A 12,277-nucleotide genomic window follows, 5' to 3' on the forward strand; every position below is an offset into this window, starting at 1 on the left:
TGATGATGATGATGAGATCAATAGTGTAAAAGAAAAATCCAACTGCTTTTAGCAGAATATAACACTGTATTAGGCTGACAAAAACTAGGAAAACAATCCTGCTACTACAGTAGCTTTAAACCTCCTGCTTCGAGCCTATAGAAGCAACTCTATGGACATATACACCAATTATGTAGACCATATGGGAAACCATAACCATATACTGATTGTAGTAATAAAACTAGATCAGCTGCTTTGGACCTAGAAGTGACATTATTGAACATACAGTCTGTATCAAAGTGAGGATCAGCAGGACAGCTGCAGCAACAGTTCCGGTACCTCTCCAAAGATTGCTGAAATATACAAGTTTCAAGGTTGCCTTTCTATGGTTGCACCTGTTCTCATAGTAGGCGTTCAAATCAACACAAAGATCATGATAACAAGTGAAAAACTCACTAATTTGCTCGCAAAGCCGGTTAATCAAATCTGCAACCATGGCATTGTTTCCTAGCCAGTTATCAATCACCCCCACTTTAACCAGCAAATCCACATCTTCTTCGGTGTTGATAAGATGGTCCATTAACATAAAGTAATTGCATATGTAAGTGCTATATGGGTAGTGGCACTGCTCATATGCCATGAGGTTTCGTGTCACATATTCGAAGCTCTGATTTACTTCAAAGCGTGGCATTTTCAACACTCCGTTGACAAAATTTATGTCGAGTACACAACTGTTTTCAGTTGCCTCAAACTTCAATCCTGCTCTATGAAGCATGGTTGCACTGTATTTCAGTTTGATGGTACAAGGACGACGAGGTAATGTCTCCAGGGACTCGTTCAACATAACATATCTCAGAAAATCAGTGAAATGCTTTATCCCTACTGAGTTGACTTTTGGTCTCTCTGAAATCCTGTAGTAATGTCCAAAGTAGAAGGCTACAAGCTCAGGAAAAGTAAGGCTAGCTTGTGTTTCAGGGTCTGAATAGGTTTTCTCGTATATTTTCTCCAGAATGAAATAAGGTAGCTGATTTTCAAGTAGTATCAAGTCCACTTGTAAACCAAACACCATCCGAGGCTCAGGTAATATAGGAACTTCTTCACAGAAAAGGTTAAAGAACTGCAACAAGAATTCGATGACGAATACAGCATCCAACAGAATCATCTTTACAAAATCATCACTGCTACGATTGAAGTTATAACAGCCTCGAATTTCCATTTCATTCTTCTGAACTATGGTCACAAGATCGTCCAATGTCACCTTCTTCCCATCCATGAATTCTGCTAAATATCTCAATTTCTGCTTCTCCATTGACACTAGTTCCTCATGGCCACAGTGAGCAGGGCCTAGTGAAACTACTTGTGGAGTGTAGGCTTTCGGTTCTATGCTTCGAAGTGAGCGGGGTACCTCGTAGATACAGTGCTCAGGACATTTTCCAGGTTTGAACCTTGCTATCCCATCTGCTAGATCTTTCAAAACATTTGAAGCACTTGCCGCTTCAATCTCCTTTCCCGTGTTTGAAGCACTTGCCTTATCAATCCTGTTTTCATTATTTGAACGTGTTGCCATGCCAATATCCTTATTTGAAGCACTTGGGGAATTAATATCGTTTTCCATTTGTCAACAGATTTTTGTCCTGGAGAGACAGCCAATTGAATCACTGGCGATAAAAATATATCTCCAAATCAAGTGTACCATGGTTGCTACAATCTTACATTCATTTCAATTCACATCTAAAACGATTTAGTTTTGCTTTCCAGCCACTCTTAACAAGTTTTAAGACTAGATCATACAAATCAAAACAAAACAACTGTATAAGAAACTATTTTCAAGGAAAAATCATGTAGTTGATTGAAAAATACAGAGCAAATCATGGGAGATTACATGTGTATTATGGCTATTGTTGATTTCCCATCATCCTGATCCGTAGATTATATAGGTGTGTCATGTAGAATATTTTTTTAACATTATCTATGATATGATCTCGTTCATGTGGATCCATAATTTATCATTGTTTTGATTCAGCTCTAGCAATTTATTTGTTCAATTTGTTCTGTGTTTAGTTTTTTGTTTTAAAAAAATTATGAATGTTGAACCTCCACTGGCCTTAATTAACCCAAATGGAGATGTGGGATTAAGTTATGTCATGGGAAGTAAGAATTCTGCTTCAAGATTGTCAATTGAATGTTTTATGAAAAAAAATGTGAATTCTCTTTTTTATCATGTAATGATCTATCTGGGTATTTCATTGATTTATTATTATTATTGGTTGCATTGAAGATGAGGCAGAATTCATGAGAACTAAGAACATCATCATATACTAAATTCTTTTATTCTTTTTTTTATATATATACACTATTGTTTTTTGGTCCTCCAGCTTTAGCTTTCAATTTGCTTTTCTAAGGAGTCATAACCTAATTTTGTAAAATTTAACAACAAGAAAACCTAAAAAAATATAAGAAATTCTGGACAAAACAGATTAAAACACACCCAAGTGCATAAAACCACGAAACATAACTAATAAGGCCTAAATTGATAGGAACAAGAGTTAAGGAAACAAACTATATAATTGATTGTCATCAATTAACAACAAAATATAAGAAAATCTGGGCAAAACAGATTAAAACACTCCCAAGCGAATAAAACCACGAAAACAACTCTTCCTAGCTAAAGACCATCTTGTTTTGGTGTTGTTCTGCAAAAAGCCAAAACTGTTTTCTGACAAGTATAGAACCATTTTGGAATATTTATTGCTGAAGCAATGCAATTGCCTTTTCCGAAGGAAAGTTGTGTGCTGGGATATTTCTACGTACACAATTCCTTCGGAAGTAGTATGTATGGATATCCTACACAGCTTATCAGCTGTGATCTTACGAGAGAATCTTAATCTTTAATTATAATGGAACTATTAACCTCGCAGGGTAGGGGAGATCAGCCAAGTAATTGAGAACTCATGAGGGTTAAAGCCTAAAAGACGAACTTCATTTATCATTAAGAAGTAAGAACCGCTAAATTAAGGCTTAATTGAAAACTTTAAACATTTCATCTGTATTAGACCAAATATAGTGAAACAAAGAACCTGAGTGCCTTTACCTGAGGAAAACAATTGTTTTGTTGTAAGCAGCACACAGCCCCTTCCCTGGATATTGCTACACTGATCATCTGTTGAATGCAGCCTCCCTCTCTCACTCTCTCTGTCTCACTGATATGTATATACGAGTAGTACTCCTCTCTCTCTACTTGTCATCATTTCTCTCTCTAGAAAATCTCCTATCCAAAGATTTTTACTTTTAAGTTTTATTCCGTTATGTTATTTGTTTTGCCCTCCTTCACCCCTTCACAAAACCCTACCTTTTAACCATCATCCTCAACATGCTCTTCGACAAATCAACAACCCAAACCCTACATATCTCATATCTGTTTACCTTGAAAGATTCCCTCCCCACCGGAGGTCGTTTGATCTGAAAAAGCTACGGGGCTGGCCTCCTATGCCCGTAAAAAGAACATTGTTAATAATATTTTTTCTTACTTCTTTATTTAAATTATTGAGAATCTTTGTTATAAAGAACATTGTTAATAAAAATCTTTTGTCAAAACAATACATTTTTTTCTTTTAAAATCTAAATCTTTCTAACTTTTACAAATATTGATTTTAATTATTATATAATTAAATAAAAACTAATATTAAAATTACCCCATAACAGCATCATGCAGGGGGAGAAGCTACTGTGCTTATAATCAAGGACAAAGTATTTGATAAAGGTAAAGTTGTCTGTATCTTCCGATGTGGGTTCCTCTCTTTTTCGTCCTTTGACATCCTGTTCATTATTTAAATGATTGAAAGACACCTTGCCTGCTAAGGAAAACAACACATCATCTACAAGCTTAGATTCTAATTATTACTATAGTGACTGAAAAATTAAATTAATATTTTTTTTTAAAAAAAAATCCAATTTTCAAGTTCTTTAAACCCAAAACATCTTATCAACATCATTAGCATACCTACAAATTAATTCATCAACCCAAAACACTTCAATTTTTTTTTATCAAAAACTCAAAATCTAACCGAGTTAGATTTTGTTTTCTCAACTTAGATTTGTTTTTCAAGCAACATTAAGACTCTAAACAACCATTATTAAGCCTCTCTCATAGCATGGGAACAGAGACACAAAGAAAAATCATTTTGATGGTAAAAATGGTGTGAATAATAACTTTCTCTCTCTCATCTCTTTAACTAAAAATAAAAAATAATATAAATTAACTTTTATACTAAAATTGAATTTATGATTTGGAGATATTTAAATGGTATAAATTATATTATTTTTAAAGTTTGAGGACCTAAGTGTATTCTTCCCAAAAACCCTGGCACGCCACCCATTTTTGATGCATTATTCATTTTAGCCCCTCTTCTTCCAATTCTATAATTTCTTAAGAAATCAAAAACAATTACCTTTAACTAGGATCAAATCACATAAAATTAAAATTTGAGAATGGAAAAATAAAAATAAGAAATGAACAATGAGTTCACAGTCACATGTGAGTTTGTGAACATTATTTTTCTGCATCTACCTCTTTTAATGTTTTCAATAATTTGTATTAAGATAATCAGGTTATTTTATTTTATTTTATCCACTGGACCGCTCTCCTACACCCTCCAAAATAATTTTTTTTGTGCTACTTTCCGCGGAAGACCAAAAACCGAATTCAGCTATTAGTCATTCGAATTACAAAAGGAAATTGGTGAATCTTTTGAAATGTTTGTGGGTGGTGGGGGTCAAAGCTGAAAAGTGCACTCAGCTAACTCCAAGAGGACATAAATGATCTTGATCTATAGTTACATTCAAGGGTCAGTTCTCATTTATTTAAAGAAAACATTATTCCTGGGGGCATTTTATTGCGCAGCATAGCATTGTACCTCTCCTTACAAAGCCATATGGATTTTAGTATTTTTTTATCATATTTTTTTTCATACCTTTGTGCATGGTTTTGAATCTCGGCCTAACCTGGCAGGTCGATTCAGAATCCGATCAACTCGGAGCTGGAACCTAGCCAAGTTAAAGAAAAAATAGGGGAAGAAAAAACTCGGTGTGACCCGGTAAAAAACTCAGTTGCAAACCGTTGACTTTTATTTTGTTTTTTACTAAAACAATGTCATTTTGATTTAAAAAAAAAGAATTGACCTGGTCAAAACCCGGAACCCGGGTCTTAGACCGGGCTGAGTCTAAAAACTATGTTTTTGTGTGCTGTTTTGAGTGTTTGTGTTTTTTGAGTCCATGGTTTATTTTCTTTGCATGATCTTGGGGAATGGAGGTTTTGGTTAGGTTTGTTGGAGGTCAATTTAATGAGATTTGGTTTTAATTTATAGCATAAATAAACAATTAAAAAAAATCAAACATATAAATAAAAAAAATTGCGTGGCCTATGTTATTTTCACAAGAAAAATACTATTTAATCCACATATTTTCTATTCATTTCTTGTCTGGTGTCTTTGATTTTAGGAATTTTAGTTTTTGTATAAAACTTTATTTTATTTATATTTTAGTTTTTATATTTGAGAAATGAGAGATCATGTTTTAACCAAGCAAGCTCTCTATCTTAAAAAAATAATATTGTTTTATACTTTATTTTGTACATCATTACTAAACATTATTTTATCTTTGTCTTCTCTATTATATTATTTTCTCTATTGTTTTTATTCAGGAAAATAACTAAATGTTACCTAACTTATTGGTATTTGTTTCATCCAAGAGATCATAGGTTTAATTCTCCAAAAATATTAAAAGTTTAATTTAGTTTACATCTCATGTAAAAGACGGTCTAATTAGTCCCTTAATTTTGTTATCAGCTTGTAAACAAAAAAATGGCAGTGCAAAATTAACTCCAACGGCAACGAGCTTTTTAACTGGAAAAAAAAAGAAAAAGAAAAAAAATTAGCCAGCCACATACGTGTCTTCTCATTTGACCAGGACTACAGTCCACAGAGGATTTAAAAGGCCTCGTACCAATACCCAGCGACTTGTATGGGCCTACATGGGCTAAAAAGAAGAGAAATCAAGAATTATTAGGCCTCTATGATGAAGGCCTACAAATCAGACCCCTTATCAATGACCGCAAAGAAATGAGTTCAAGCCTTCAAGGTGGGGTCCCGGTCACTCAGCGGAAAGAAAGAAATGGAGAATGGCTGCGGTGGCGGCATCGAGACCCAGTGGTGGTGGTGGTGGGCAATGGCAAGCATGGCCAAGTTTGGGTGGGGCATTTCAGCATATAAAAGAGGCTTCGCTGGCGACTCTCGTCTCATGCCCTTAAAAGCGTTCGCCGTTGCCTCCCTCTTTGTTGGTTCCGCCGCCTCTGCTTCCATTGCTTCCCTTCAAGCGTCTGGCATCCACAAGGTACAAGATCTTATAGAATTGGGAGCAAATATAAGGACTGGGCTTGGGGTTCCTCCAAGAGTAGCAAAAGAGTAAGTTGCTTGCTCTCTTTTATCATCTGTATACTTTTTTTTAGAGTCCCAAAAAATTACATTTGTACAATCATTAATTGTTGTTTATCATGTTTTTTTTTTGTTAGAAAAGCTGATGATCTATGAAAAGGGGCATCGAGAATCTTGGAGATGTGTGCAGTTTCGTATCCTATGTTTTGTAATGCTAGAATGCAAGCTGTAGATGTCAACAATATGATGTACTTCACAATACTTCTTTTGTAGTAAGATTTTTTCTTTTGATTATTGTTTGAGAGAGTACCTTTTTCTATACCATTGCCTAATGAAGTTAAAATTCTGTTTTGGTTAACTTGCTTCAAAGAGGCAATTAGCATGGAAATAAGCTTTTTATGTTCCTGGTCTTGCTTGATCAAATGCTTAACAGACACATTGAACAGACCCTCTGGGACTCAATTATAGTGGTTGATAAAGAGCGTGCTGAGCAGAAGTTAAAGAACTCGTTTATTGCGAAGGTAATGTTTGTGCAGTCTGTTTAGCAAACGAGGGAGGTAGCATGGCCTGGGATCTTCTTCGGATTTTTAAAATTTCTGTAACTTGGGAGATCCAACTGAGGAAAAAGATTTGTTTAGTGGCAGAATTGAGGCTAATTATATAGTTGAAGGGATTTTTTGATGCTTGCAATATAAATATACATCTGTGTGTGTGATGGAGATGGCCCTGTAAAAGTTGCGGATAAAGAAGTCGAAGAAGCTATAGTTTCCATCATTCTTGAAAACTTCCCTTCCCATGCAGTTTTTGGCGAAGAAACCAAGTGGAATTCCAAAGATATCATCATCAATGACACCAAGCTTCCAGACTTTGTTAGGGTTGTGGATCCTATTGATGTAACATACAGCTTTTTTTTGGAAAAGGTGCAAGCTTGGAACCCTTATTGCTCTTCTTTACAAGGGGAAGCCTATTCTTGGCATTATGATCAACATCTTACGAAAGATTGATGGATGGGTGTCACAGGGAGCATAGCAACGAAGAATGGCGAACCACTGTTGGCCACTGCCTGTCAGGATTTGGTTCATGCACGTGTTCATGTAAAATCCAGGCATTACAGTGAAGAAGTTGGGTTTGCTTGTGACGGAATTGTGCGCAGTATCATGATCATGCAACGTCATTATTTGGCTCTCGCTAAAGAAAAAGGTTCCATGTTGCAAGTATTGGTTCATTCAGATCCCGGAGACTCAATGAGACCGCACTGGCGAACATCTGTTGTGTTCAATCCACGTTTGTTTCCTTGGTGAACGAGGATAGACGATAACTTGAGCACCTGCTCTAGACAAGTGATTAAAAACACAATGTTAATCACCAACAAAATTGTTTAATTCAATGACCAACCAATCACATTTCAGGATCTTTGCTCTCTCAGTGAACAAAAAATTTATCAGCTCAGAAGGACAAAACTGGAACTCTCAAGAAAACTAAGGATCAATCTCACGAGAACGTATACAAATTATTCATATCTATTGACGAGAGCTAGCAACCCCAGCTCCAGATCAAATTGATACAAAAAGAAACCATATCTAAGCTATGGAACGCTTGTGTACATGTTTTACGCAACCACTGGCGCAGGCATATAAGACTCCAGAATCAACTGTGATCGTGAAGGTTGCATGGTCTCGACAATTAAGTATGTATACTTCCACTGCTTGTCCACTTTGTCTTTGAACATCTCAGCAGAAACCTTCCCAGCACCATGCGGCCCACGAATATAGAAATTAATCTACATTCAATGAGGCAACGAGTAAGCAGATACCAAGTTACACAGAAAATCAAAATTATCCCCAATTTCATTTGTTCTTGTGAAATTTTTTCACTTTATTTCTTCTTAAAGTGGAAGGAGGTTCTGGAGATAATTCAGGAATGTTATTCACAATCCTGGAACCTTTTGCATTTCTTGGATGCACAAGACAAATTTCATATGGTTATTGTAAATTATGTTGCTTCACAGTTTACCTGGACATGCTCCACACCATCTTCATCAGTAAAGATCCTATTGGGAATACGTTGGCGAGCAGCACGATTTCTACTTTCCTGACCATAACCTGTAATAGGGGATCCAATCCTCACCCTGACCTGATTTTCAAAGAAAATATAATCCAAAGTAAATGACAAAATTGCAAATCAACATATGTAAAGAATACCACCAATATGATTCAGCTTTCAAATTTTGAAACAGCCTGCAATCATGGTCTTTTATAGTACAAGAACATAGATGGCAAAGTTTAGTCGCCAGTGAGAACCCTTTTGACCATTTACTACCAGATCTTTCTGGATTTTATCTATAGTATTTAAAACCTCCCTCACAACTTTGTGATTACATTTTGAAAGAATTTGTTTTCTTTATATTAGTTTTGCCAATAAACTGTACCCAACCACTTGAAGTTAAGCACCCACTGCCATTCTTATTTTCAGATGACAGTTGATAATAACCGTATGATTTATTGTTCAGTCCCACCAGTTACATACTCGGGGTGTTTCCACAAAGGGCAACCTCAAATGACTGCTCCATTGTAAGATAAAGTCTCCTTTTCAGGTCCACTGAACATCATGATAATAAATAGAAGAGGAACAAGTGCTTTAAAAATTGTGCGGCCAGACAAAGAATATCAATTTTCACAAACCTGACTGTCATCTTGAATCCTTTTCAGAGCCTTGTTAAAAATCTTGTATCTATCACAGGTCATGGCTCAAATCAGAGTGGAATCAGGAAAAGAAGGCAAAACCTCAAATAATGTATTTTTAACCATGTTCGTATAATTTAATAAGAAAAATCAACTCTTACTCTTTTGGTTCAAATATCAGCTCCTTGAAAACAGCATAAGCTGCAGCAGCAGCAACACCAAGTCCTGCAAGAATTATAATGCTGTAGGAAGCACCCTCTGTAAACGTCACAGGCTTCTCTGGGATATTGTATGTTGGAGCATCAAAAGGATCCTCGACAGTAGATAAATCTTTTCTGGTCTGTCCAGAGTGGCAGAGCACAATTAATAGTTTAAGAGCACAAGTTTTCAGGGAAGAAAAAATACTTTGTGCGGAGAACACAAAGTGAAACCAATATGTAAAGCAAAAAGGTAAAACAAAAACATATGTAGTCAGGATGGTTCAGATGCCGCTGTGTTGGGAGTACATAAACACAGAAGAAATTTAAAAATTCCCTCTTGAAAGAAACAATTTGTTTCAACAATGAAGTATGGAGCAAACATATATTTCCTATATAAAAATCTAGAACCACCCAGATAGTGATAGTATCCTTATAATAGAAATATACTCCATTTTTATCATTTTATGGATAAAAAGGTTGACTGCATAGAAACACAAGATTCATTCAAGTGTTCTACTTAAACTGTAATCAGAGTAATCTAAATAGCATGCGGATAAAACATAAACACGTAAGTTCAAGAACTTTGATTTGAATTCAAACCTCAGATTGATTTCGTGTCTCTTTCTTCGAAGCTTTCGATGCAAAGGATCTAGCAACACAAATATTAATGGTGCTTCCTCCATGGTTTTCCATGATTTGAAAGGGTGACCTAAGGCTAACCAGGCATTCTCTGTTAGATTTACCTCCATACATAGCAGGGATACCTGCCAAATATCACTGTCAAGAATTAATTTGCAAAAAGAGAGAAATCAATAAGCAAAACAACCTTGCTCCAGAACCGGAGGATATGCATGTCTGACACTAAATGTCAGTAAACTTGCAGCACTTTGTGTGGCTCCAAATACTTTATTATATTATATGAATTGTATGGCTACAACTCCTCTCCTGCATTGACTTTAGTTACACTATCTAAAACTGTTAAGTTTTCAATTATTTCTTGCAGGTCCTAGCATTAAAGTGATCGATCCTACTATAGTTTCTTTATGATCTTTTACCTAAACTCCCAATGAGACATCCAAGGATTCAATAAAATCAGCTCATTGTCATGTTCTTTCTTTGCTAGACCCTTTATCAAAAAGGCTATTAGATCTCCATTACAACAGCTCGAAATATGAGATTTAGTCAGTAAACATGCAAACTACAACTTGCGGTGAAACATTCATAGGGATAGACTAGATCAACTACTGATTCAGGAGGGCATCCTGAAACTTCCTTTTATGCCAAAATAAAAAATCTGGAGGAGCGGATGAGGGTCACTGGCTCCATATCAGAAAATGAGACCAGCCAATAAAAATGATTCGTATAAGATCTTTGATCCTAGTATAATTCTCTTGCAAGCAAACAAAAAATGACTTCCAGGATGAGCAATAATGCAGTAAGCAAATAAGTACTCCCCAGATTACTATAGTCCAAGGGCACAGCTCTCAATAAAGAGAATGGCTTTTACTGAAACTTTTGCCAAAGAGGCAGACGAACAACTCTCAGCAACAAGAGAGAAGACTATATCAGATTTGGGCATATGAGACTTACACGAGTATAATGATTCAATAAAGTGGAGCATAACAATCACTAACCATTACCCCGAAGTATGTCCTACAAAATAGAATGAAATAAAACAAAATCAGTCTGCAGTTACAAGCTGAGGGGAAATGAAAGTGAAAATACCTAACCACCTCACCTTAGTCAAATGGTTGGCATTGGAAGCAAAATGTCTCACATAATCTGACTTTGGCAGCTGAGTCAACATCAGAATGTAACTTAGATCAAATACCAATACATCACATTTAACTAATATGCTTGAAACAAACAGGATTTCAACTATAAAAAGAAAATTACCCAATTGTACCGTAAGTTTATGGTAAAAACAGTTACTTATTGACAGACATTTCCAGAAGCATTAAGGTAACAACAGGAGCCAACAAACAGAACAAAGGTAGTAATGACAAAGAACAAATAACTGGTTGAATTAGTTGCTTCATTTAAAGCCAGGAAGGGGAAAGGAAGAGAAGTGATTTTTAGAAGGAAAAAAAAGGGTAACAGGAAAATTATAACTAGAAAGAGTATGACTGGGGATTCAATCTCGTTTCTGACAGGTGAACTTTTCTAATATCACTGAAACTAATCTTGCCTCCTCATTTTAGAAGGCCAGAACCTGGAGAAATCTACAACTCAAGGATGTCATTTGCATTACATTATATAGGCTAAGCACCGAAAAGAAAGGTCAGCATATCTTAAATGAAGCTAAGATAAATTTTTCATTCGGGAGGTTAAATTCATTCATTGCAATACTTTGGCACAATGAGTTCAATAGGATCCAGGTCTCGTTAATATACCTCAAAGTGGCAACACTTTGAGGCAACATGCATTACCATTACATTGACATTCAAGTTCTATTGCATTCAATATAAAACAACAAGTTTCTTCAAACAACCATAAAACACACGAGGCACAAACTAAATTTGAACTCAAACCACAACAAAAGCTGTAAATAACCAACTTCAACTCCGAAGGCAAGTCGCAGTGTCTCAAAGTTACAAAGCTGAAACTAAAAAGGAAAAAAGACAAATATTTACCCTAGTGGCTGAATTACCAAGTGCACTTCTTTGTGCAGCCATGGATGTTGAAAAGGACGCCAAACCCACATCAGATACTCCCTTAACAATCTTTCTCTCCAAAAATAAAGGCAGCCCATTTTGAGATCTCAAAAAACCGCTGCATCTCCTAATATGTTGCATCTTCTAATACTACAATAAAAACCCCTACCTTTTCTATTTAGTAAAAATAAAAATAAAAAATTTAACACAAAAACCAACTCGTATAGCCTAAAAAAGGTTAAAAAAACCAAATAAAATAAGACCCAGATGCTGATATTCAAGACCCAGAAATCATATACTTCGACCCTGTATTAAGATATCGAGAGAGAGAGAGA

At 35.6% G+C, this 12,277-nt stretch overlaps 3 protein-coding genes across 5 annotated transcripts; 1 reads left to right on the forward strand and 2 right to left on the reverse strand.

Annotated features, from left to right (window-relative positions):
• Positions 1-26: 26 nt before the first annotated feature.
• On the reverse strand, positions 27-3,534 carry LOC18105123 (putative UPF0481 protein At3g02645). Its single transcript, XM_006375149.3, has 2 exons — positions 3,071-3,534; positions 27-1,613 (listed from the first exon to the last, which is right to left on the reverse strand). The coding sequence occupies exon 2, from the start codon at positions 1,592-1,594 to the stop codon at positions 221-223; it is 1,374 nt and encodes a 457-aa protein (XP_006375211.2). The 5' UTR covers positions 1,595-1,613; positions 3,071-3,534; the 3' UTR covers positions 27-220.
• A 2,526-nt stretch (positions 3,535-6,060) lies between these two features.
• LOC18105124 (uncharacterized) lies at positions 6,061-6,765 on the forward strand. 2 transcript variants are annotated; one of them, XM_006375150.3, is made up of 2 exons: positions 6,061-6,437; positions 6,545-6,765. In XM_006375150.3, exons 1-2 carry the CDS (start codon positions 6,148-6,150, stop codon positions 6,561-6,563), a joined length of 309 nt encoding a protein of 102 aa, XP_006375212.1. In that variant the 5' UTR covers positions 6,061-6,147; the 3' UTR covers positions 6,564-6,765. The 2 variants fall into 2 exon arrangements, with proteins under 2 accessions (XP_006375212.1, XP_024440347.1); XM_024584579.2 differs by having other exon boundaries at positions 6,088-6,437; positions 6,550-6,765.
• Positions 6,766-7,765: 1,000 nt separating this feature from the next.
• LOC18105131 (probable mitochondrial import inner membrane translocase subunit TIM21) lies at positions 7,766-12,258 on the reverse strand. 2 transcript variants are annotated; one of them, XM_006375158.2, is made up of 8 exons: positions 11,922-12,258; positions 11,027-11,083; positions 10,923-10,941; positions 9,889-10,052; positions 9,250-9,428; positions 9,089-9,137; positions 8,421-8,540; positions 7,766-8,187 (listed from the first exon to the last, which is right to left on the reverse strand). In XM_006375158.2, exons 1-8 carry the CDS (start codon positions 12,081-12,083, stop codon positions 8,017-8,019), a joined length of 921 nt encoding a protein of 306 aa, XP_006375220.1. In that variant the 5' UTR covers positions 12,084-12,258; the 3' UTR covers positions 7,766-8,016. The 2 variants fall into 2 exon arrangements, with proteins under 2 accessions (XP_006375220.1, XP_006375221.1); XM_006375159.3 differs by having other exon boundaries at positions 10,929-10,941; positions 11,922-12,243.
• Positions 12,259-12,277: the final 19 nt, after the last annotated feature.

The sequence above is a fragment of the Populus trichocarpa genome, chromosome 14 (assembly GCF_000002775.5).
Source record: "Populus trichocarpa isolate Nisqually-1 chromosome 14, P.trichocarpa_v4.1, whole genome shotgun sequence".
NCBI classification, from domain to species: Eukaryota; Viridiplantae; Streptophyta; class Magnoliopsida; order Malpighiales; family Salicaceae; genus Populus; species Populus trichocarpa.

Bases quoted from the DNA above. Each gene is read 5' to 3' on its own strand.
- LOC18105124 (XM_006375150.3), top strand. From the start codon at position 6,148: ATGGAGAATGGCTGCGGTGGCGGCATCGAGACCCAGTGGTGGTGGTGG.
- LOC18105123 (XM_006375149.3), bottom strand. From the start codon at position 1,594: ATGGAAAACGATATTAATTCCCCAAGTGCTTCAAATAAGGATATTGGC.
- LOC18105131 (XM_006375158.2), bottom strand. From the start codon at position 12,083: ATGCAACATATTAGGAGATGCAGCGGTTTTTTGAGATCTCAAAATGGG. The intron at 11,084-11,921 runs GTAAATATTTGT...ATGTTGACTCAG, and splicing joins TTGGTAATTCAGCCACTAGG to CTGCCAAAGTCAGATTATGT. The intron at 8,188-8,420 runs GTAAACTGTGAA...CATTGAATGTAG, and splicing joins ATGGTGTGGAGCATGTCCAG to ATTAATTTCTATATTCGTGG.